Source organism: Corvus kubaryi, unplaced genomic scaffold (assembly GCF_017639235.1).
Source record: "Corvus kubaryi isolate FWS band 111438036 unplaced genomic scaffold, C.kubaryi_AGA036_p1.0 37300, whole genome shotgun sequence".
NCBI lineage: Eukaryota > Metazoa > Chordata > Aves > Passeriformes > Corvidae > Corvus > Corvus kubaryi.
This window is the reverse complement of record NW_024581093.1, coordinates 12,500,231-12,522,190: the sequence shown is the minus strand read 5'-3', so window position 1 is coordinate 12,522,190 and position 21,960 is coordinate 12,500,231. Positions and strand designations below refer to the sequence as shown.

At 36.2% G+C, this 21,960-nt stretch overlaps 1 protein-coding gene across 6 annotated transcripts in view; it reads left to right on the top strand.

Moving 5' to 3' along the window:
* PHKB (phosphorylase kinase regulatory subunit beta) overlaps positions 1–21,960 on the top strand; it is a 70,173-nt gene that overhangs the window by 7,044 nt on the left and 41,169 nt on the right. For all 6 annotated transcript variants that reach the window (XM_042027555.1, XM_042027554.1, XM_042027553.1 and 3 more), the window contains 8 exons: positions 1,679–1,768; positions 3,561–3,699; positions 4,351–4,450; positions 6,222–6,329; positions 8,251–8,331; positions 11,648–11,763; positions 17,663–17,726; positions 20,333–20,428. In XM_042027555.1, coding sequence (XP_041883489.1) covers positions 1,679–1,768; positions 3,561–3,699; positions 4,351–4,450; positions 6,222–6,329; positions 8,251–8,331; positions 11,648–11,763; positions 17,663–17,726; positions 20,333–20,428 — 794 coding nt within the window. The remainder of the gene's footprint in view (positions 1–1,678; positions 1,769–3,560; positions 3,700–4,350; positions 4,451–6,221; positions 6,330–8,250; positions 8,332–11,647; positions 11,764–17,662; positions 17,727–20,332; positions 20,429–21,960) is intronic.

Sequence of the window (21,960 nt, the reverse complement as noted above, 5' to 3'; positions counted from 1 at the left end):
GAAAAACGAAATTGCTTTGAAAAATGGATTTAAATTGGTTCAGAATGTTCCTTAGTTATTTATTTATTGTAATAGAAGAGACAAAAGCTGTGGTATGTTACATGTTTTTCTTTTCCATTGCAGAACAATTTCATTTCTTTTGACTTTGTTTTTTTAGGCAGCTCAAATAAACTGGGCTCTCTGTCCTTCCCTTTCAGGCCCTTTCCCACATGCAGGTTTTTATTTCTAACTTAACCTCACCCAGAGAGGAAAGAAAAGGCTGTAGGGGAAGCTCAGATGGGTTGGGAAGCATCACCAGGGCCTCCATGCAGAGCAGACACCCAGGGGTCTGCTCAGGGAGGGGTGGATATTTTTCCACTCCTGTGCTTGCAAAGCAAAGGTAATACTAACCTGGGTGAGGTTCGAATTCTTGAAGGGCAAGAGACATTTTGTTCTCTTCCCACCGAAGGACTTGATTCATAAAGCTTCTGTCACCATTCCACACACATTTCAATTAGGTTGGAAAAGACCACTGAGGTCATCAAGTCCAGCATTTGACCAAACACTGTCTTGGCAACTGGACAAGGCACTGAGTGCCACATCCAGTTCTTTCTTGAACACTTTTCTTTTTCTTCATTTTGTTTTCTTGATTTCATGGGGATGAGAGTCCTGTGTATGGACAATCTCATGTCTGATGCTTGGGAATGTGCTGGGATTGCCAAAGAGGCACCTTGAAAAGGAGCACTCACTGTGTCCTGCCAGAACTGCTTGGCTGGCTGGGCTTCCCTGGCCCTGCATTCCCTGAGCTTTTCAGAAGGGCAGCATCCAGTCCGGAAAGGGGGAATTCTCATTCTTCCTGTTAGCACATGGCTTTAGGGGAGATCTTGCTGTCCAGAACACTGAATAAAGCCCAAGTGATTTATGGAGGAGAGCAAGATGTTACTCTGAAATTAGAACTTGGAAATGGTTCACCCCAGTAATTTTTAATTGGTAGCTCAAGTCAGCTCTCAATAAAACTGACTTCTCAGGTGCAGATAGGGAAGCAGTGGGACAGTGAGAATGAAAGACGGTGAATTGATAGCGTTGTATTTCTCTGGAATACAGGTAATTTGTGGGCTTTATCTGTTTAATAGCTCGTTTAAGCTTCAGTAGCATGTGGGAACAAGCCACTCTTATTCTGACATGAGATCAGCTGGGCTGACTCTGGTGGTGGGTACAAACAAGGTTGGGATAGGTGAAACCCTGATAGTATTGAACATCTTCACCATTTTAGAAGGCAGGTAGGGCAGTAATAATTGACTATGGTCTACTTTTGTCCCTCTTCTCTTTTTCTGCATATCTTCTGGAATTTTCTCTGTAACGTACTTGAGTGCTAAGAAAATGTTCCTAGAAAATTCTTAACATTTAATGGTTGTCGTCAATAATTAACTAAATATTTATGTAGCATTTGCTGTAGTTGAGTATCTAGGAGGCATTGGAGATACAGATGGAGGTCTGGTTTGTGTAGACAGGCACTGTAGAAAAAATTCTCTGAGACTGTAGAGATAACAATTTTTTTGTTTCAATTAAAGTTCAGTAAATTGTGCTTTTGTATAACAAACATGAAAAAATACCCAATTGCAGTAATTTTTAGCAGTATTAGAATTATGAAACTGATTCTGATCTTGATTTTGGTTTTCCTTTTTTATTCTTATTTTAGGTTCAATTTATGAGCCACTTAAATGTATTAACCTTCCAAAACCAGAGGGGGAAACTCTGTGGGATAAATTAAATCATTACTATAGAATTGGTAAGTTAATAATGCTTGAACTAACCTGGATGTGAGTTAGAATTGACATTTGCATGATAAATACCGGTGCTACGTTATTCCTACTTAAAGATAGTTTCCTAAACTTCTGCTGGAAGTTTGGAAGGTGCAAAGAGGAGGGCTGAGTTACACTTCTTGCTGAAAATCAAAATGTCTATTGAAAATCCAGTCCAGCTGTAAGACTGAATTTAGTATTATTTTGCATAAAGGGGTAGCTTAGGATTGGAGCATTGACCAGATACAGCTGAGGAAAAATTTAAATGGACAAAAGCTTTCTTGCAGCACTTGGAGCAGTTTGGTAGGTGATCAGGTAGAAGTTCTTTTTTGTTATTAATGGTGCCATAATGTATTTTTGTGTTGAAATTTAATTTGTTAGCTAATTTCAAGCCAACTTTAGTGCTTTTCTTTTCATTATGAGGCTATTTTACGCCAAAACCATTCAAGAAGCAATGATTGCTTCTTGTTAGATTGTTTTGGGTTTTAGTATGTTTGTGTTATAATGAAGTCCTGCCTGTATTCTAAAATCAGGGTTGCTTAATGGCTGTGCAACTGACAGTTTAAAATTTAATTTTTACTCAGGTGGGGGTATAGAATAGAAACAATTTTCCCATCACTCTAAAAATGTGGGATGAGACTCCATTCAAATGGCTTTTTGAAGTGAAATCTCAGTTGTACCTGGTTTATCCATAGATGTGTTGCTTTTTTAGATGCATTGCTTTTAGCTCTCTTACAAAGGAGATGTTCAATTTGCTTTTTTAACACTTGGCAGCAACAAATCTGTGATGGTGCTTGCTATTTATCTCAGGCAATTATGCTGCTGCTACAGTAAAAATCACTACTGAATTTATGCTTCATTTATAATAGTCTATATTGACTTTTTCAGGTCATATTTTATCAAAGTTTTTGTTATAGGGTATCATGACACGGAAGAATATAATGCAAAAAACTGTAAAACCTTGTAATTTTCATTTAAAATACTTAGTTTCTAAGTATTCCACAAGGACAATAAAGAGGCCTTCATAAAATTGATGCTTGATAACAATCTGTGGAAAAAAAACCTGCTTTCCTGTCTTATGCTGAACAAATTATTGTTAGAAAGGTCACATTTGAGGGCATTAAGCCCAGTTTCAGTCTTGTAGCATTCTGGTTATTATATAGCCTTATGAAAAAACAATTCCCCAAATGCAAAATATTGAAGTACAAAAAGAATTAAAAGAATATTTAGTATTTTTCTGAACTCAGTTTTAGCAACTTGAAAATTCCTGTCTTACTCTGTTTTTGTATCAAGGTACTGACTTAAGTAATTGTAGTTGTCCTTTTCCTCACTTACTCCTTTCTACTTCTATAAATATTGATGCAGTTGTCTGGCCTGAATTAAAAATGTAATTATTATGAATGTAGAGTTCTGGAGAGTTTAAGCATTTAACTGACTGGGGGGGCAGTTGACATAATGTAGTCACTTTTTACTTCTGTTTGCATAGAAAGGAAATTACTGGTTTGCTTTGTAGGAATTCTGTACAAAGTGGGTTGTGCTAGAACAGAGTCATAGAAATAGTTTTGAATTCTGCTGGGGTTTTGTGTAAAAAGGTCTAATTTGACTGTAAAAACAATGTAACAAATTTTGTGTGTGTTTCTCCTTACCTTTCTTTCTCTTATTTTATCTCGTGTATGTTCTAACAGGTTGTTCACACCTTGATCTATTCCTGAAAATCTATTCAGAAATGGGAAGAAATACAAATGTTGCTAACAACCTTTTTATTTTTCCTTCTTCCAGTTAAATCAACGTTGCTGCTCCATCAAAGCCCAACCACAGGTCTGTTCCCTACCAAGACTTACGGGGATAACCAAAAGGCAAAAGTCCACGACAGCCTTTACTGTGCTGCCTGTGCCTGGGCATTGGCCCTTGCTTACAGGTGAATAACTTCTACACTCGTGTCTCTGCCAAGTTACATTCCCTCTCTTATTCAGTTCCCTGGGAAAGTTTTAAAAGATGAAAGTTTATTAAAAGTACATTTGTAAACCTGTAGAGAATGGTGTGTTTCCAAATCTCAATAAAAATATTTATGAAGGTGCTAGGTTAAAAATGTCACTCTACTTTTGGTAAGTAAACATGTTTTCATATAATGTAATTGGTACCAGTATTTGTTACAGAGGAATTAATGCATGCTACTAAAAATAGAGGTTCTTCTGGCAGATTGTACTCAAGGGATGCCGCTTGTTTTAAATCTAGTAGGAGAGTTCAGGGCATTGGCAGGCTTGTTGCAGGCACTAAGAATAATTTACTTGCAAGAGACTGGATGTTATAATATCAGGAAGAATTTTTTTTAATTCTTAAATTTTGAAATATGAATGCTTGTGTAAGTCGCATAAAAAACCCCTTTTTTTATTATTATTTTTAATAAGAAAGGATGACCAGAGCAGTAAATATGTTGATATGAGTGAGGGCACCACTATGCAGCAACATTAGTTAAATACTTAATATTCCAAATCATTAATGTCTCCTTTTTTCTTCGCCCCCTCCAATGCATTTGCAATTTGTTTTATGAGTTATCTCTCTCACCCAGGCGTATTGATGATGACAAGGGAAGGACTCATGAGCTGGAGCATTCTGCTATAAAGTGCATGAGAGGAATTCTCTACTGCTACATGCGCCAGGCCGATAAGGTAAAACTGCGCGGCGGACGTGAGCACTCGCCTCATTCGAAGGGATTAATTAAACTGGGAAAACTAACTGCTAAATAGAGATCAAATTCAGTGTTTCCGTGTGCCCCAGCTCAGAACAGCTGCTTTATTGTTGTCAGGTCACAGCGTTGTTTTAGGGAATAGAAGACAGGAGCATTTTGGGAAGGAAAGTGCAGTGTACGCTTGAAACTTCTTTGTGTTCATTTTGCAGTTATTTGTCCCATTTAAATATTACACCACTGGTAGTTGTGGGGGGTTTTATGTCTTTTTAGTGATTAAATGGAAAGATGTAGAACTACTTTTTGTTGAGGCTGGAGAGTTTTTTTTGCACTGTTATCTTGGTTATTGTGTTTGCAGTTCTTCTTACCTAGCTGATAATTTTGATTGCTTTGCTTGGTTTCTTTAGCAGACATTTCCCAGCAGTATATTACTTAATGACATAAGTTCACAAAGGCACATGTTTCCAAAATGAGTGGGGAAACAGAGTAATTTATTTGTGTTGCAATACAGTTGATTTATTCAGCCCATAATTCTCTTGTGAGTATACTCTAAATATTCAGGCCTTCTCCTTATCAAAATTTAGGTGTGGTGGATTAATTTTGCATAATGGTTAGCAGCAGATCTAGAAGTAGTTAAATATATATTCCATGTGGTTATTTGAAGTTTCAGGTCACTGACTTTTAACTGTATTATTGGAAATAGTTTTCGTGAAGCCCATAGCTTCCATTACAGCTGAGCACACAAACTGAAATGGGAAGTCCACAGGTAACAATAATAATAAGCAAGTATTGTATTGCCAGTTGTATTTATGCTGACATACGTTTTCTGGGGGGGTTGGATTGTTTCTTGAGAGTCTCACATCTTTAAATAATCTTGACCTAAATTGATCTTGTTACATTTGAGCTGTTGTTTTTCTCTTTGATGTACAGTTGTTTGTTTTGGGGATGAGTGCAGATCTGAATAATGAGTGTTAAATTAACAGAGGTGTCACACTGCTGGCACACTGCTTGTCTGGTTTTGCCTTGTTTACTACAGATGCTTTTCTCTTCCTACAGTGTAGTAATAAATGATTTCTGGTACCTAACAGACAGAAGTCAAGCTGGACTTTATTCTGAGTGACTGTGTATGGCCTCATGTAAAAGGAAGATATTTTTTAATAATATGGATTATATATGCCCAGGACATGACCTGAGCAGATTCTGCTGCTTGTAACAAAAATGGCAGATGTTGTGTTCTATTGCCAATGAACATATGAGTTCTGACCTGAAGTGTATTTAATGTGTTTGTGGAGCGGATGTGACAACTCCACAATACAGTATTTGTTTGCTTGTTCTGAGGCACGTGCTGTATGTTTTGTTGGTAGAGAAGAAAATCTCATGAAGGTAGCATCAGTGTTGAAAATACTGTGAAATGTGGATCAGGTACTGGCAATAATGGTTAGAAAATTCTAAAATTTGTTGGAGAGTGTAGTGGTTTGGTCCAAAATACTCATTACTCATAACCTATGACAGAGAGCAAAGCATGACTTGAAGAGTTATGGAGTTACCTTGGTTTTATTTAATTGCCAGCTATAAAGTAATTGTTCTGAAAAGATACTGTTGATTGTAAGGTTTACATAGTGGTCAAACGAAGAAATTTTTTAGTTTGGTAGTAATAATAATAATTTAAATAAGGTATATGATGAATTTGTGTTTGCTAAACATATTAAAATGATTCACTTTGCTTTTATGTTTTGCCTTTAATTCACTTTTAGGTTCAGAAATTTAAACAAGACCCCAAACCGTCTGCATGTTTGCATTCTGTGTTCAGTGCACACACTGGAGATGAGGTTTTCTCCCATAAGGAGTATGGTCACCTTCAGGTAACACATGCCTGTAGATGTAAATCCAAGTTTGGCTGATTTTTTTAATAATATTATTGTTGTATCCATTCTTCTGTAATGCTGCTGTCTCATTTTGGTTTAATTTGTGTTAGATGTGCTGTATGTGGTAAAACTGAGTTGCCTTTTGCATCTTCTACTGAAAAAGACAAGAGTGTTTTGAAACATAACTCAGTGGTATGTTTTGGCAAGAAGGTACTGAAATAACTGTCTGATTGTAGAGGTAGATGGTTGGTTGTTTACTAAGTTGCTTCTTTTTGAGACCAACAGATGGCTGTCAATAAATAATCCTGGCAAAAAAAATGTTGTAGTCAGTAAAGTGGAAGATTTAATATAATTGTAACAGTTAATATTAACATTCCCAGCTTAATTTTCCATAATTTTGAGCAATTTTCATTCATTTAATGTACACTGACAACAGCTTTGCCCAATTGGGAATTGTTCACTGCTTTGCATAGTGGTTCCTAGTCAGACTCATTGCATAACTGATTGTTTTATTTTCTCTCATTTTCTAAATTCTAATCTACTCTTTTTATTTCCCCTTCTCTTTACTTTCAGACCCACCTTTGCTTTCATGACCTTGTTATTTTGCATTCCATAAGTCTGCATAGTCCTTTTACCTCAAAATTTGCTAGTGAAATTAATCAGAACTGAGACAGTAGGTTGATGATTATTTCATTTCATGGTGACAGTATTACTTAAATAGTTTGTACAGTAAATGTTCTGCTTTCAGAAAGTGTATGTTCTGGGAAAAATGCTTTATGAAGTTACCTTAAGTTAGCATTTTGGACTTCTAAGTGGAATTTCCTGAAAAGGCATGTTTTATCTACAGGAGGAGACAATTTGGGGACCTGGGGAGCACTGTATGACAGTGAAAAGTCTGGTTTTTGTGGCAGCTCAACCCTTCCCATAAACATGAATGCACATTCCCATCTGTCATCAGCGTACCTCAAAATTAGAGGGTTTTCAGCTCTGTGGAGACAAGAGTACAGAGTAACTGAAGGGGGCTTAGCCGGGAAAAATTGAATGTATTATGTAGCCCTTATTGCTGTACTCGGTGCTTTTCAGTTTGCATAAGACACTGGAGTCAGTCGTCTTTAAATACTTTTGGATTTTTAGAACTTGGACCTAATTTTTGATCTGCTGTGCTCCAGATAAGAATCCACTTTTTTTGTTCTAGATGGTTTCTCTAAATTCCATATGATGAGATTGTGGTTTATACCTCATACTGTGCTAAACTTACTTTCTCTATTGGAGTTATATAAATTCTCAATTATAGTAAAATTCCGTAATAAAAAACCCAACCAGCAGTTGCCTTTGATTCCTCAGTGAGTTGGCATTATGATGCACATCTGTACAGCTGCTGAAGGTAATTACTGTTAACTATATGTGCTGTGGATGGGTACAAAAAAAAATTAGTTTTTCACATATCTGATAATACCTAAATGTTGTAGTTCTCCTCCTGTCAGCTGATAACACCACAATTCCCGCTAGGGCTGAAGTGATTTGCTTTCTAGGTGTGCTGTGCACTATTCAATATACTGCTTGCCTTTCTGGTAACCTACTTGCTAGTAAATTGTCATATATGGAAGCACAAAACCAGCTTGTGACTAAAGTGATTATCTAGGGGTCAAAGCAGTGTGCCTAAGGGAAAACCTTTTCCTAGCACAGTTTGAAATTAAAAAATCATAAAGCATCAGAAGTTTTAGAGGACAATGCTTGTTTGTGCCATCTTTTCCTATTGATCATTTCCACATCATTAGATCCAGAATTTTTGAAGGAGCAGAAGTGGGTTACAGTGGGACCATCTTTGTTAGTGAATTATACCATGTTTAGTTTGTTTACATGAGTCCAATAAACAGAAAGTTAATTATAGTTTCCTTTCTGTGTTTAATTACTTCAGATCAATGCTGTGTCGTTGTTTCTCCTCTATTTGGTTGAGATGATCTCTTCGGGGCTGCAGATTATCTACAACACAGATGAGGTACAAATCGATTTCCCATCCTAAAACATGCCTCAAATTGTGTTTTTTCTTGTTTTTATTTCATTACCAGCTGTAAAGTAATTGTCCTGAAAATACACTGCAGGTATTCTGTGATTTGAGTGGAACTCAGAAAAAGTAATGGAATGAATGGATAATAAAATAATAGCTAAAAAAGTGTTCGATGTGCAAAGAGTAAATGTAACATGACATCAAAACTTTTGTAGTTCTCTGCTGTTTCTGATAGCTACAAAGTCAAGAATTAAAAGGTCTGTTAGGATTATTAACTTCTACTTACATTGTTCTCATTTTTCGTATTATTTCAAACTCTGTCAGTGCATCCTGTCCAGTGGAAATTCAATATAATAAATAATGGGGTTAATTTTCAGGGAAGCCTGAAGGACTTTACCTTCAAATATAAGTGTATGAGGGTTAAGAATTTTTGCTGTATCTTTAATTGAAAATAAAACAATTTTATATCTTAGTAAGAGATGTTTGTAGAGAGTGTTAACTCTTCTGTAAATAAGATGATAATAGTCTTGGCTTGAGTACAAGTCATGTCAGGACAACCTGCTGGCCTGCTCTAAAATGAGGTTATGTTTTGAAACTGGAATGGAAAGCACAGATGTGTTTATATATACTTTTTTAATTCTTTTTTTCTCCAATTTTCTTAATCTGGATTTGTTTAAATTTACTCTGTTCTGTTTGATAGTTGCTGCTGTATTGCCTTAAAAAGCTTAAATGCGCTTGCAGTACTACCATTAAAGAAAGGGAGATTTTTCCAGTAATAGTGAATTTGCATTATTTTTCTAAAACATATATATTCAGTAATGATTTTTTTTAGATAATTAGAAAACTAAATATTGCAATATGTCTTCTTTCTTTCTTTCTTTCTTAGTTAGATCATATGATAGGTCTGTATTATTTCCTCTGAATTGCCTTTCTATCTGTGAGGAGGCAAATGTATATAATTAAGTATTTAATTAGCTTGATATATAATTTATCTTATCCTCCAGATGTTTGCATTTAATTACAGATTCTGCAGAAAAAGTGCACGTTTATAGACTCCAGTCAGTGGATCTTCTCCACTTCCTTGCCAGGATGTCATTTTCTTAGCAGCTGTCCCGTCTAAATCTCTGCACTATGGAGATTCATAGATTTTTTTACCACAGACCTGCATGTTCTGTTGGTCTCTGCGTGGCTTCAGCAATTGTCAGATCCTGTTAACACCACATAATGATGAAATGTCCAAGGTTTCCCGTGTGTCTAGAGGATGTGGCACTCTGCTGCCCAAACCTGCAGTTGGGTGTCCCTCCCCAGTGCCACCATGGAGGGCTGGATCCAGGCCTTCCCTTGCGGAGCAGCGGTGCTGGCGCGGTGCAGGGTGCTGGCAGATGGGTGCTGTTTGCCAAACCAGCTGTGGGAATGTTTGTACACAGAGCCCTTGGCTTCAGAGGCAGTGCTGCCTCTCCATGGCAGGCGTGGCAGCTGTCACCGAGTTACCCTCTGGTTCATCTGTTGGCAGTGGAAAATTAATTTAATTGCATCTTTGCATCCACAGCAAAGATAACAGTGTATCTTTGTGTGAGTGAATGAATGAGAGCAGTTAGCCACACATTAACCAGCACCATGAGTATTTGCAGTTATCCATGCTGTGTGTGTGCTCTTTATAACGCTTCCATCTCCACGTGCTCAACTTTGCATAAATAAGCTTAACACACAACCCATAATTTCTGTAAGTGCCATAGCATTGGTCTGGTTATAACATTTACATGCCTGTCATATGAATGATTTGTTCTCTGAAGATTTTGGTTTGCAACAAGCTATTTGATGGCTTTTTTTGCTGTAAATCTGCTGTTTGGAAACCCTAGTTAGTGTCATAAAATGTCTGTAATTGACAATTTTTTTCCTGTGTTCCAAACACCATCACTGGTAAAAAGTAATCAGTAAGGTTATATATTTCTATGTGGTGCTATTTGCTCTTCATATAAATTTCAGTTACTGATAGATGTGGGAAAGGCCACACTTTTAATCCCTGGGTCTTCTGGCATCATTCAGAGAAAGTTCATTTTAATACAACCAAGTGCTAAATTACAGGGATGAATATACTGGGCATAGCTGAAGAGTAAGACAGGGTTTTCTTGAAAGTAGTAGCTATGAAAAGATTTAGTGTGCAGATAATTGTACATGGGCACCCCATGGTGAAATTTTAGCATAGGCATACTATATACAGAGAGAGACAAGTGTGTCTAGAATTATAATGTTGCTGCTGGACTGGTATTGGCATAAAGAGTGTATCTGAAATAGTAAATTTTTTAAATTTAAAGAAAAATGGAGAAAAAAGACAAAACAGAGGTATATACAGGTAACTTAAAATAGAAGCAAGTACCTTTCAGTATAGTCATTAAAAAAAAAATCACTTGATTGTAGCATAGTGGATCTTTCTCTGTAGTTCCCCAATATGGTTGTGTTTATAGCCATTGCACTATTTTCCTTTCCACAGTTCCCTAGAATAATTTGGGTGGGAGGGAATGGAATCCCTGCTTTGGGGGTGAACCAGTGTAAATCTCGTGCGTGTGGTTAAATTTTCTCTAGGCTCTAATCTGTGGACTCTTTAAAGTGAACTATAAAACTTATGCTCAATTTCATTTTTCTACAGTCGAGCAACTCCAAATATCTCTTTCAACAGTGTAAATCAGGAACAAATATCTGCTTAAATAAGTTCCCAGCTATAGTTGAACACACCTTAAATACCTTAAAATACCCTTCAGTACTTTAGTATTCAGTTGAAATGTGTTGGTCCAAGAGGAGATTTTAATTATAATAAATTGGTATAGATTTTAATTTATCTTTATAAAAGAGTGTGTTTGAATCTGCATAAATATGTATTATCTGGAGCTAATTTAATAAAATTTTGGCATATCAATTCTCTAAAATTAATTAAGAAAAAGCACCAAGATTTTTGTGTTGTAATTTTGTTTTGGTTTCTGATGTTGTTAGGAGAAATCTTTTTGAAAAGATCAAAACACCACCTTTTTGGAGCTCTTCAAATACGTGTCTTGAATATGAAATCATTTTTATCCCTGCCTTTGTTGGAACTTCTTTGTAAATTCACATTGACACCTCAGCTGGGAGAGCTCTTAACATATTGTGATTAAGAACTGGTTTTAAAGAAAATAATTGAACTTGGGAACATCATTCTTTGGGTTCAGTCAGAAAAGGATGGAAAGAACAGTTACAAGAGAGAGCAACTTCATCTTTTGGATAAAACAGAAAAACTGTGCTTTCATTTTCCTTCAGTCACTTTTCTTTCCTACAGGTGTCCTTTATCCAAAATCTTGTGTTTTGTGTGGAGAGAGCCTATCGTGTGCCAGATTTTGGTGTCTGGGAAAGAGGCAGTAAATACAACAATGGCAGTCCAGAGCTGCACTCAAGGTAGGTGAGAAATTGTAGCTCTTTTAGTCAAAGCAAGTAAATGAATAAAACGGATTCATGGGGTGAGCTAAAAATAATAATGCATGAAAATACTGTTTGAACTAAATTAAGGTTCTCTAAAGACTGAGGGATGTATTTTGGGAAAATGTGAAGATCATTTCATCATGATGTGCATGCTGAAATAACCACACGGATGCTTAGCTGTTTGAATATTCAAATTCCAATAATTATGTGCAGCTGCCTGTGTATAATTCTGAAAATTGTGTTCAGAACAGTTCAGGGTCTCGAGGCATGTGCAATGGGATTGGAATCGGATTCATAAAACTGGTTAGGATTATCCTGCTTTAAAAAGGCGTTGAATTATGAGTTGAGATTTTTCTCATCTCCACCATGGTGGGAAGATGATGCTGGGCACTGGAGAGCAGCCTAGTGCCAAACGCTTTTCCAGGTTCTTCAGATGCTGCGAGTTCTGAGCCCTGTCCCAGGAGACAGGGAGCAATGCTGGTAGCATTTTAATGCTGGAGTGGTCCTGCTCACCTCACTGGAATTGCTCATGTGCTGTCTGCCTTGAAGGATCAAATCTGTAATCTGACAACTTGATTTTTCTAGTTTTACTATTGTTTTCTTCACTTTGTGACTTCTGAGGTTTTATTAATCATAAAAATGGATATAGATCGGATATCTCAGGATTTTTAAAACACTGTTGACCATCCTAATTATCAAGGGCTTGCAAAGAATACACGTTTCTTCCAGTCTTCAATATTGTCAAACAAATCTGTGGTGTCATTTGAGAATGAATTTTTTTTTTTAGTCCACATGCAGGCATGTATATTTTAACCTGTTGGTATAGTTACATGTTCTTGCAGCAAAACTCTTAATTTAGTCCGTTTTTTCAGGGCTTTTATAGAACATTTGTATCAATATGAGAGCTAAAAAATCCAAGTTGTTGTTCTATAATCTGCTTTATTACTTTGCTGGTTTTGTTTTCTCCTACTGTGTCTGCAGAATTGTCAAATGCCAGACTACATGAGCATTCACATAGAGAATCGAATGCTTCTTTCCACATCTCATCTCATAGAAATGTGCAAAAGGAACACTGAAACTCCTGTGCCTGCTGTTGTTTGCAGCATTCTGGTTATTCAGTATGTGAATTTCCTCCAGGGAAAACTGAGCATCTTTTAAGCAGATGGAAATGGGCATGTTGTTTTGTCTTAATCTAGACTGACATTTATAAGTTGGATTTTTTAAGGGTAAAGTTTTGTGAGATGGACTGGGCCAATCTAACAGATCATTGAGCTAGCACAAAGGGAAGCACAGAGCTTGATCCTAATTTAAGAAGTAGACTTTGGTCATCAGAAACAGGTATTGCCCCTATTTATCTTTCTTTGTGTATGTGTGGGCACTGTGCTTCATTGTAGAAAGCTGGTAGGCAATTTCCCTTGTTCTCATAAATCAGGAAAAATGGACAGGAAACATGCATCAAAAGACATATTTAGATATTATTGAGGAAAGCCCTGGGTACACTGAGATACTCTTTATACTTTATGTTCCAATTGTATCTACCAAAGAGAGCTATAAAAACATTTTTGTTTTAGATTGGTGAAGCAATTACGAGTATCAGGTCTACTCACAAATGATGTTGTGTGTCTTCTGTGGTTTTGGACCCCAGAGTGGTCTCTTCAGGGTCAGTGTTATGGATGGTGCACTCCTGACCCTTAAAGCCTCTGCTGGAAATCTCCATACAGGCTGTGTTTGCTTTCAGAATGAGTAGGGAATTCTTGTCTTTTATTGAAAGAGGCTTTCTTTTCCAAGAGGATATTATACAATTGGAAGTCTGTGAATAACAGCTGCACATTATGGCCCATGATAAAAGATGCAGATATTTTAAGCCTTCACAGCCTCGGTATTCTCTCTTAGTACAGCTCCAAACACTTCTAACAAATGATAAATAGCAAAACACTCTGTGGAGCAGGTCTTCACTGATGTATGTAAATTAATGTCTTTTATTGGTTCAAAGGCAAGATTTTATTGTAGTGTGATCCCTTCCCATATGGCTGAACTTCAGAAAAATGATTTGTCCTGTAACCATTTGATCAAGCTGCTCTGCAGGCATCTGCTGAGTACCTGTGCAAACTGCCTCTGACGCCTCCCATATGCACTGTGAGAATGAGGAAATTGCCAAAGTGCAGCATCCTCATATTCTGAATGCGGGACTGCAGAGCCTCGGTCTTGCTCTTCTCTGGAGTGCAGGTGTTACATTGCTATAGTGCTGTCCTTCCTTCTTCATTTTGGGTTATATAGTTACAAAATTATTAGTGATGTAGAAATCTTTTCTTGTTTGCTTATTTTTCACATCCTCTGTGGTGTTTGATATGCCAGTTGAAATGCACAGCACTCGGATGGAGGCAAGAAATTGAATGGGAGGAGGATTAAGGGTGGATATACTTGAAGGTGTATTTTGATTTATATTTGCTAAGAATATGCGAATTTTAGTGTTTGCCCTCAAGTATTTTACTGAGGAGGTGAATCTAACAATTAAAAGTTAGTGGGAATTATGAGTGTTGTTTTAGTGCATTTACTAAACCTCTTTTAGCAAGCTGTAAGTGGTTTCTCTAGGTTAGTCTCATCTTCCCCTGCCCTAAATATGGCTCATGGTCAAATGTTACCCATAGCATTATGATTGCAGGATTGCTTTTGATAATCCTTGACACATTAAAATAATTGGTGGCTCCAGTAAGGTCTAAGGATTGCACCTGGTGAGGTTCAGTGGGGAAATTAAGGAGAAACCTTTTCATTTGAAGCACAGTGAAGGAAAGAACAGGATACTCAAAACAGAACCTCCATTCTTGCAGGTTTTTGAGACTTGTCTAGTTGAGAATGTGGTTTACTTAAATTGGTCTTGGTTATGTTATATGGGTTTGTAGGGCTAGATGAGTTCAATATGTCCCTTCCAGCCAATGACTTACTGATCCTCTGAAATTTTCAGAGGAACGTTTCAAGAGGGTTTGGGTTAGGTTTTGTTTTGGGACCACCTCCAAGTAAGCACCTTTTTCTCCAGGCAGAGTCCCACAAGTTGGTACAGTGTGTTCATAGTGGCTTAATGAGGAGGAATGTATTTATTAAATACATTTTGCCATTAATTCATTTTGTTAAGACACTCCATTTCTTTTGTTACTAAATTGTAGAGTATGAGGAATGTATTTTCTATACAAAGACATGAGCATAATGTTTATTGTAAAATCTCTTTAGTAATTTGCCCAACAGGAGGGCATGAATCAGTAGGAATGAAATGTGTGAAGTGTGATCACAGTCCTGAAGTGCGCTGTGCTGTGTGATTGTTCACTCTTCTAAAGACACACTTGATACAAAGGCTGTTCACAGACTTCTTTTTTTCTTTCAAAGTTACTTCCTCCTGTCATTTACCCATAAAACTTTTGATAACCCAAGTAGTACTTGTGTCTGTGGTTAAGGGAGTGATTGACAATGTTGGGACATTTATATGGTCACTTGCAAGTAATTGTGACAGTAGTGAAGTCTCCATGGGCTTTCAATAACTAGAGATAGAAAAATGGTGATCAATGACAGTAATTATTAAATTATTCTTACTGTAGAATAATGACTGAGTGTGCAAAGTAGAGATGATTTCAAGGAAGCTATACATATTTGCCTTGAACTTCCCTCAAGCAGTATCATCCTATTTTGTAGACAGATTAAGTAGTTTTATGTTATCTGAATACCAGTTGAACATTTATTACTTCTCTACCTTTTATCAGTAACTTTTTTCTCACTCTGAAAATGTGTAATGTTGGTATTAGTACTGTTACTTGAAAGGGAAATATGAGATTTTAACATGTGATGCAGCCTTCAGTGTGCAGGATTTCTCTGATTTTTATCTTCTGTATATGCAGTTTGATAATAATATTAATTCCTCTGAAAAGTTCTGTTCTGAGTCATCATGTCAATTTTTTTGATTAATTACTAGGTGATAATTAGAATAGAGCAATTTTTTAGAACAATCACATTGTTTTTTAGTATTTGAAACAAAGCCAGAAAAATAATTACATTCACAGCACTTCTGAGTTCAGTTTATTTCTTCATCTCATTCTCCAGCTCTAAAAGCTTTCAGCATCAGAAGACACCGAGGTGAGGCAGCTGCTCAGAGCAGGCTGTGGTTAAGCTGGTCAGCTTTCTCTTGTTGCACCAATTAGAACTGACACCCAGGAGTATTATTTCTGGCAGTGTTTCAGAAAGGAACATGGAGATTTATAAATGATAAAGTGTGAAATCAGTCTAAAGTATTTCTAATATTAGAATGAATACAGGTAAAGCAATATTTAAAAAACCAAATCCTGTAACTGCACTGAATTTTTTTCATTATTTTCAATATTTTCTGTGTAATATTTAAAATTTAAAATATGGGTTAGTTAGTAATTTCATATTTTTGCATTAATAGATAGTAAAAATCAGTTTATTTACAGTAAGGTAAAATGTTTGCTTCCATCTCAGAGTGCTGCATGGAGTATAGAAAAATAAAGATTGAAGCACAGTCTCTGTTTGCAGATTTCTGCCAATTTGATTCTTGTAGATTTTTTTTTGGGGGCAGGGGGGCGCTGAGTGATGAAGTTGTTTGTCAATACAGTCACAACTCCTCTTCTGTAGAAGTTGGGAATTGTTAGTGGTTATTATCTGAGTATTTACTATAACTCAGTGTTTCATTAATTATTTTTATAAACAAACTATGCTTTGTTTCACTGGATGCTCTGAATCTGTTTTACCAGACTGCCTAAGAGAATGTAAGAGGTGTTTGTTTAATTAGCTGGGCCTCTGGAGTAATTCCAGGTCGTACACTTGTCTGTAACCACTGAGTGAGCAGAGCAAAGGCCTTTCCCTACCTGCAGTGTTTGCATTCGACAGGACTGTCAGAAACCTGGGACTGCTACACTGGGACTTTCAGGAAATAGCTCATGTAACATTTTACTTTTGGATGCCATGTGACCATAATGTCTGGAATTTTGGAATCAACATGCAAAAAATGTAGTGTTTTATGTGTATGTTAATGCTTTAGTTCCTTACTGCAGTTGAATGGACGTAAGTGAAATTGGCCTCTCTGTAATTATATATTCTTTAAAGCTGAGAAAAAGAGAGGAGTGAAACTGAGAGGAGAAGAATGCTTCTTCACTTTTTTTTTTAAGTACTCACAAGGAAAATAGAAAACTACACTTTTTTAATGAAAAGACTTTGTTAAAATGTGTATTTTTATTTGTACTGTAGAATTTACATGATAGTTAATAAACAATTTTAATATAGAATTTGATTTTTAAATTGTATAGTTATTAGTGATTTTAGTCCATAATGTCTTTAAGTGTGAGTGCTAACTTGAAGTCTTGTTGATAGAATATCTGGGTCCTGTTTTCTTCGTGATGGGGTGAAATAAAAGATGTGGTTCTATATAGTTGACATTGGAAAATCCTTCTCTTATGAATCTGGATTGATGAGTTCTTTTATTATATTGAAAGCTAGAAATCAGTCTTTTGAAGTTTAATGCTTGAGAGCTGGTTTGAAAAATTGTGCTGAAGTAAATCCTCTGTCTGTACGCTATTAGCAAGACCTTGAAATACGTAATGCCAGATGTCTGATAGCAAGGTGAGAACAGAAGTGCTTTTTTCAGATGGTCTCTGACATTTGAAGGCAAATAAAAATGCTGAGTAGTATTTCAGAGAAAAGAAAAAACAACCTACCACCAAAACAACCCCAAATCTGCTGCTTCATCATTTTATTAACATTAAGGTTAAGCACAAAATGCAAATCAAGAAAAGATCATGGCACTGAAATCTGTCAAGTGTGAAGTTTTAGCCTGGGCTTGAATTGTGATATCTCTGTGTTTTTGTTTTGTTCTCAGCTCCGTGGGGCTGGCAAAAGCCGCTTTAGAAGCAATTAACGGTTTCAATCTCTTTGGAAATCAGGTAATAAAAGTGTTTGGTTTTCCTCCTTTTTTGTTAGCAATAATGATTTACAGGGTGGATCAGAGGATATTCAGAAGTATCCAGCACATTTGTTGGATTCCAGCTTTAAAGCGAGTTAGTTTGCAAACTGATTGCTACTGTTTCAGGTACAGAATTTATCTGATAAAATCATTAGTGCTCTTACTAACAAGAATTACTTGGGATTTTTCCTTAAAAAAATTCTAAATCAGTGGCAGCTTAGTCTTAAAAATAATTTTGTTGCCAAAATGGTTTTTTCCTTCACAGCTTTATCTGTTGCTGTTACTAGAGTATTCCTCCACCTTCAAGCATTACCTTCCTTTTCTCTGCTTCCTTCACGTGGCTTTTGATCAAGACTTTAACCAAGCTGCTTTTATGTAATCCCACTTTTTAACCTGTTTTTTATTTCAGTGTGTTGCACAGCCATAAAGTCTTTTCTCATCCTTTCATATGGCTTGGATCAATTAGGAAAGCAAACCTTTTCTGAGACGTTTCTGTCTGCCTTGTATTCCCCTTCTATGTGCATCTTTCGTTTTGGTGCTATACCTACAGTAGTCTGTAGCTAAAATAAAAGAATACTCTTCCAAATTAATGGTTTAGAAAATGCACACATGGAAGAGAGATGCCATACGTTCTAAAAGCTGATGTCAAGTCTTAAGAACTAGGAGCTAGTAAGGATCTTCAATAATGATCAGACACTATACATGCATTGTTATTATTTCACAAATGATATTTATCTATAATCTTTACCTTCCCAACAGTTTCAAGTAAACATGGCTGCTGGGTTTCCAAATTATTCTTGGCTGATTTCTGAAATGGATGAATAAATTGCTGAAGCAAGACCAGTTTAAATGCTTTTAGAGTTTGTTTCTGAGATCTGTAGTTGGCATTAACAGAACCCATTTTGACCTTCAGTCTGTGCAGAGTTTGCCTTTGTGCTTACCTGCAGCTGTGTTCCAGTAGCTTTGAGAAATCCCACTGAGCCCCTCAAGAGACTTGTTTGCACCTGCAGCTGCACAGGTGCAACCTGCATAAATCACTGCTGGGGAATCACTACTTACAGCAGGAGGAACATGTTAAAGGCTGACCTGGGCAGAGTGGGACCAGTCATTTGTGTATGAGCTGCGTGTCCTCTATTGGTTTGGGCAAAAACAATTTAAAAAGATTTTTTCATAAATCAAGTCTTTGTAAGGTGTTCTTACTACAGAAGTTTACAGTTCTTTAGAGGAGTGAAAAGTAGTTCATTTGTCAAACAAGGTGCTTGTGGGTTTACAAAATGCAAATGAGCCTGCTCCTGAATCCCCAGAGAATCCTTCCCTGCATCACAGATTTTGGAACTGTGTGTGTAGGCAGGTTGTATTCAGAGTTTGTAGATGAGTTTAGAGATTTGTGAATAATCAGAATCTGGATTAAGAAGAAAGTTAACAAATCATCAAAGCCAATGTGATTATTTGTGTACATTCTTACTGCAGCACTATTCAGGGTATATCTTGCTAGAATGACTGAGAAAACAGATTATATTTTCCATGAGGACAGTGAACTAAATGTTTTGCTTACCCTAGTAAAGCAAAAGCTGAGTATTTTTATATCTGTGTATACTTAGAGTGCAGTTAAAGAGTAAGAATAAAACCCTTTGGAAAGGTGTCTCAGTGGATGGTAGTACTGGCACACGAAGAAGTGTGGTGAGGTATTTATGTAGAAACTTCACTGGAAATTAAAGTTTTTAATAAATAGAATGGTGGGCTCTGGAACAGTCTTCCTAGGAAAGTAGTATACCAAAAAAACTGACTGTTGTTTAGAAGAAATTTGGTGGATTTATGAAAATTTCTGGTATTTATGACCTTAGTGGAATGAATTCACATTGAGTGTGTCTTCCAGTCGGGGAGTGATCCTGAGATTCGTTATCAGTTGCAACATGTATGAAGATACCTGTTCATTAACAAACCAGAGTTTGCCAGAAGTTGCTTACTGGTAATACTTCTAAATGTATTGATTCTGTTTAAACTCTATCTCAGCCAGGGGGATTGAGTGTTTCAGGAAGCATCAAGAAGTTGACAGAGAAATATAGTGTAAAATTACTGATTTTATAAGGAAGTAGATTTTGCTAAGGAGCAAAATGTTGATAATGCAGTCCTTAAAATAACTGAAAAGCAGAACATTTTTATTTGCTATGAAAGTCCTTTTCCAAAGCATTACCTGTGCTGAATATCCAGTTGTTTGTTTGCTAACTGACTCGTAGTGAAATATTCAGCATCACTGTTTAGAACATTTCCTGCATTCACAGGGATGAACAACCACTTTTGTTTGTCCTTAATACAGGCCTCATTCTTCAAGAATTAATGGAAGAGTTAATAGCTTGAATGAATCATATAATTACTAATCAGTGATCAAACCATCTAATTTTGGCTATACTTCAGTATATTTGAAAACCAAAATATTTTCAACTTGATGTTGTGCTATGTTTTCTGATTAAAATTTTCAGCTATCAAGCAATGACAACACAAATTAAACACAGAACCAGTGAGTTTCAGCAGGATGCACCAACCTTCTTCCCTCTCCCTTAAACAAATGCAATGTTGTGTTCACAGGGCTGCTCTTGGTCTGTTATATTTGTGGATTTTGATGCCCATAACCGGAACAGACAGACCCTGTGCTCATTGCTGCCCCGGGAGTCAAGGTCTCATGTAAGTCATTAAAAGAAATTCACCTCAACAGAGTGTGGAGAAAATGAATGGATGTGAATTTTTAGTTTTATGATGGACCTTCTGATCCGCTTGATAAAGGTGAAATTTGCTGGGAACTTGTTAAATCTTTGCTTCTTAAGTGTCACTGTGATGTAGTAGTTTTTCTGAAGAGGAATTAAAATGGTGTTCTTTATTTTTTTAATACTTAGATTAAAATGTTAACCTCTTGGTAGCTTTCTAAACAGTTTTGAAATAAAATTTGAAATAACTTAAGTGAGATTTGCAGCCTTGGTAATTTGTTTTTCTTTTGGCCTAGTTTCCACTATACACTGTGTCTGCACTTTTGAAACCCTTTGTTTTAGCTTTAATTCTTTCTTTTGTCTGGGAAACAAGCCTTTAAGGTTAGCTTACCATAAATTGCTGAATATGAGTGATTTCTTTTTGTTATAAGCTATTGTTACAAATGTATTTCCTCAGTGAGTAAATCTAAGTGACATAAGTATAGATTAGTCAAAAAACCATCTATTTCAGTACTAGCATCAAAGGTAAATTTGGTGTTAGAAAATCAGTAATTTAAACTGAGTGATAATAGAGTTCTGCTTTTTTATTCATTCTGGAATATAATAGCAGTTTTGTTCATGAAACAGGCTATTAATCTTATACATTAATAGTTTACTTATTGTGTAGAAGAATTACAGCAGAGTTGTAATGTGCTGGATAATTAAAATAAAAGGCACTGTCAGCTACTTTTTTAATAGTCAAATGGTCTTTTAGAACTCTTGTTGTTTGTTATTTGCTGGAGACTTGAAATATTCCAACAGAAGCTGATTTTATAACTTACTTGTCCCATAGAAATCTTTGTGTCCTTTTCTTCCTTTTACGAGTTCGTGTCAGTCATGTTGGAAAAAACAGTTATTTTAAACAGTTGACTATCTTGGCTATATCAGCAGAAAAGCATACTTTCTTGTGTGTTTCTGGAAGCTTACCTGTAGAGGTGATGCACTAGTTAGTAGTTTTTCTTGTGTTTTTAATTCCGAATAGATCCACGTGGTTCCTGAGAAGGTTGCTCATACTTTTTTTTGGAATTATTCTCTTTTCTTCCTAATTGACAGATAGGCTTGTTTGTTTCAGCACCCTAAGAATATTTCTGGAAAAGCTGTTCAGAAATGATGATTTAATCATAGGTACTTTTCAGCATTGCACCTTCATAAAATATTTGTGCTTCTTTTTGAGCATATGATACCCAAATGTTTGTGTTTCCTCCAGGAATAATCTGGAGAATATATTTAAAAAGCAAACAAACAAATAAAAATCCCCAAACACAAAGTGTTAGAATGTTTTCAATTATGCCTGCATATGATCAGCTGTAAAACAGGTGACGTTCTGAGTCAAATGGAGTTCTCTTCTAAATTGTGTATCTGCACATTTGGTTTGTAGTTTATCCTGATACTTGCTAAGAAGTCTTATTTTGCACACTATTTCCCTATATTAGTGCTATGATTTTGATAAGATAATGTTCCAAATGTGTATTT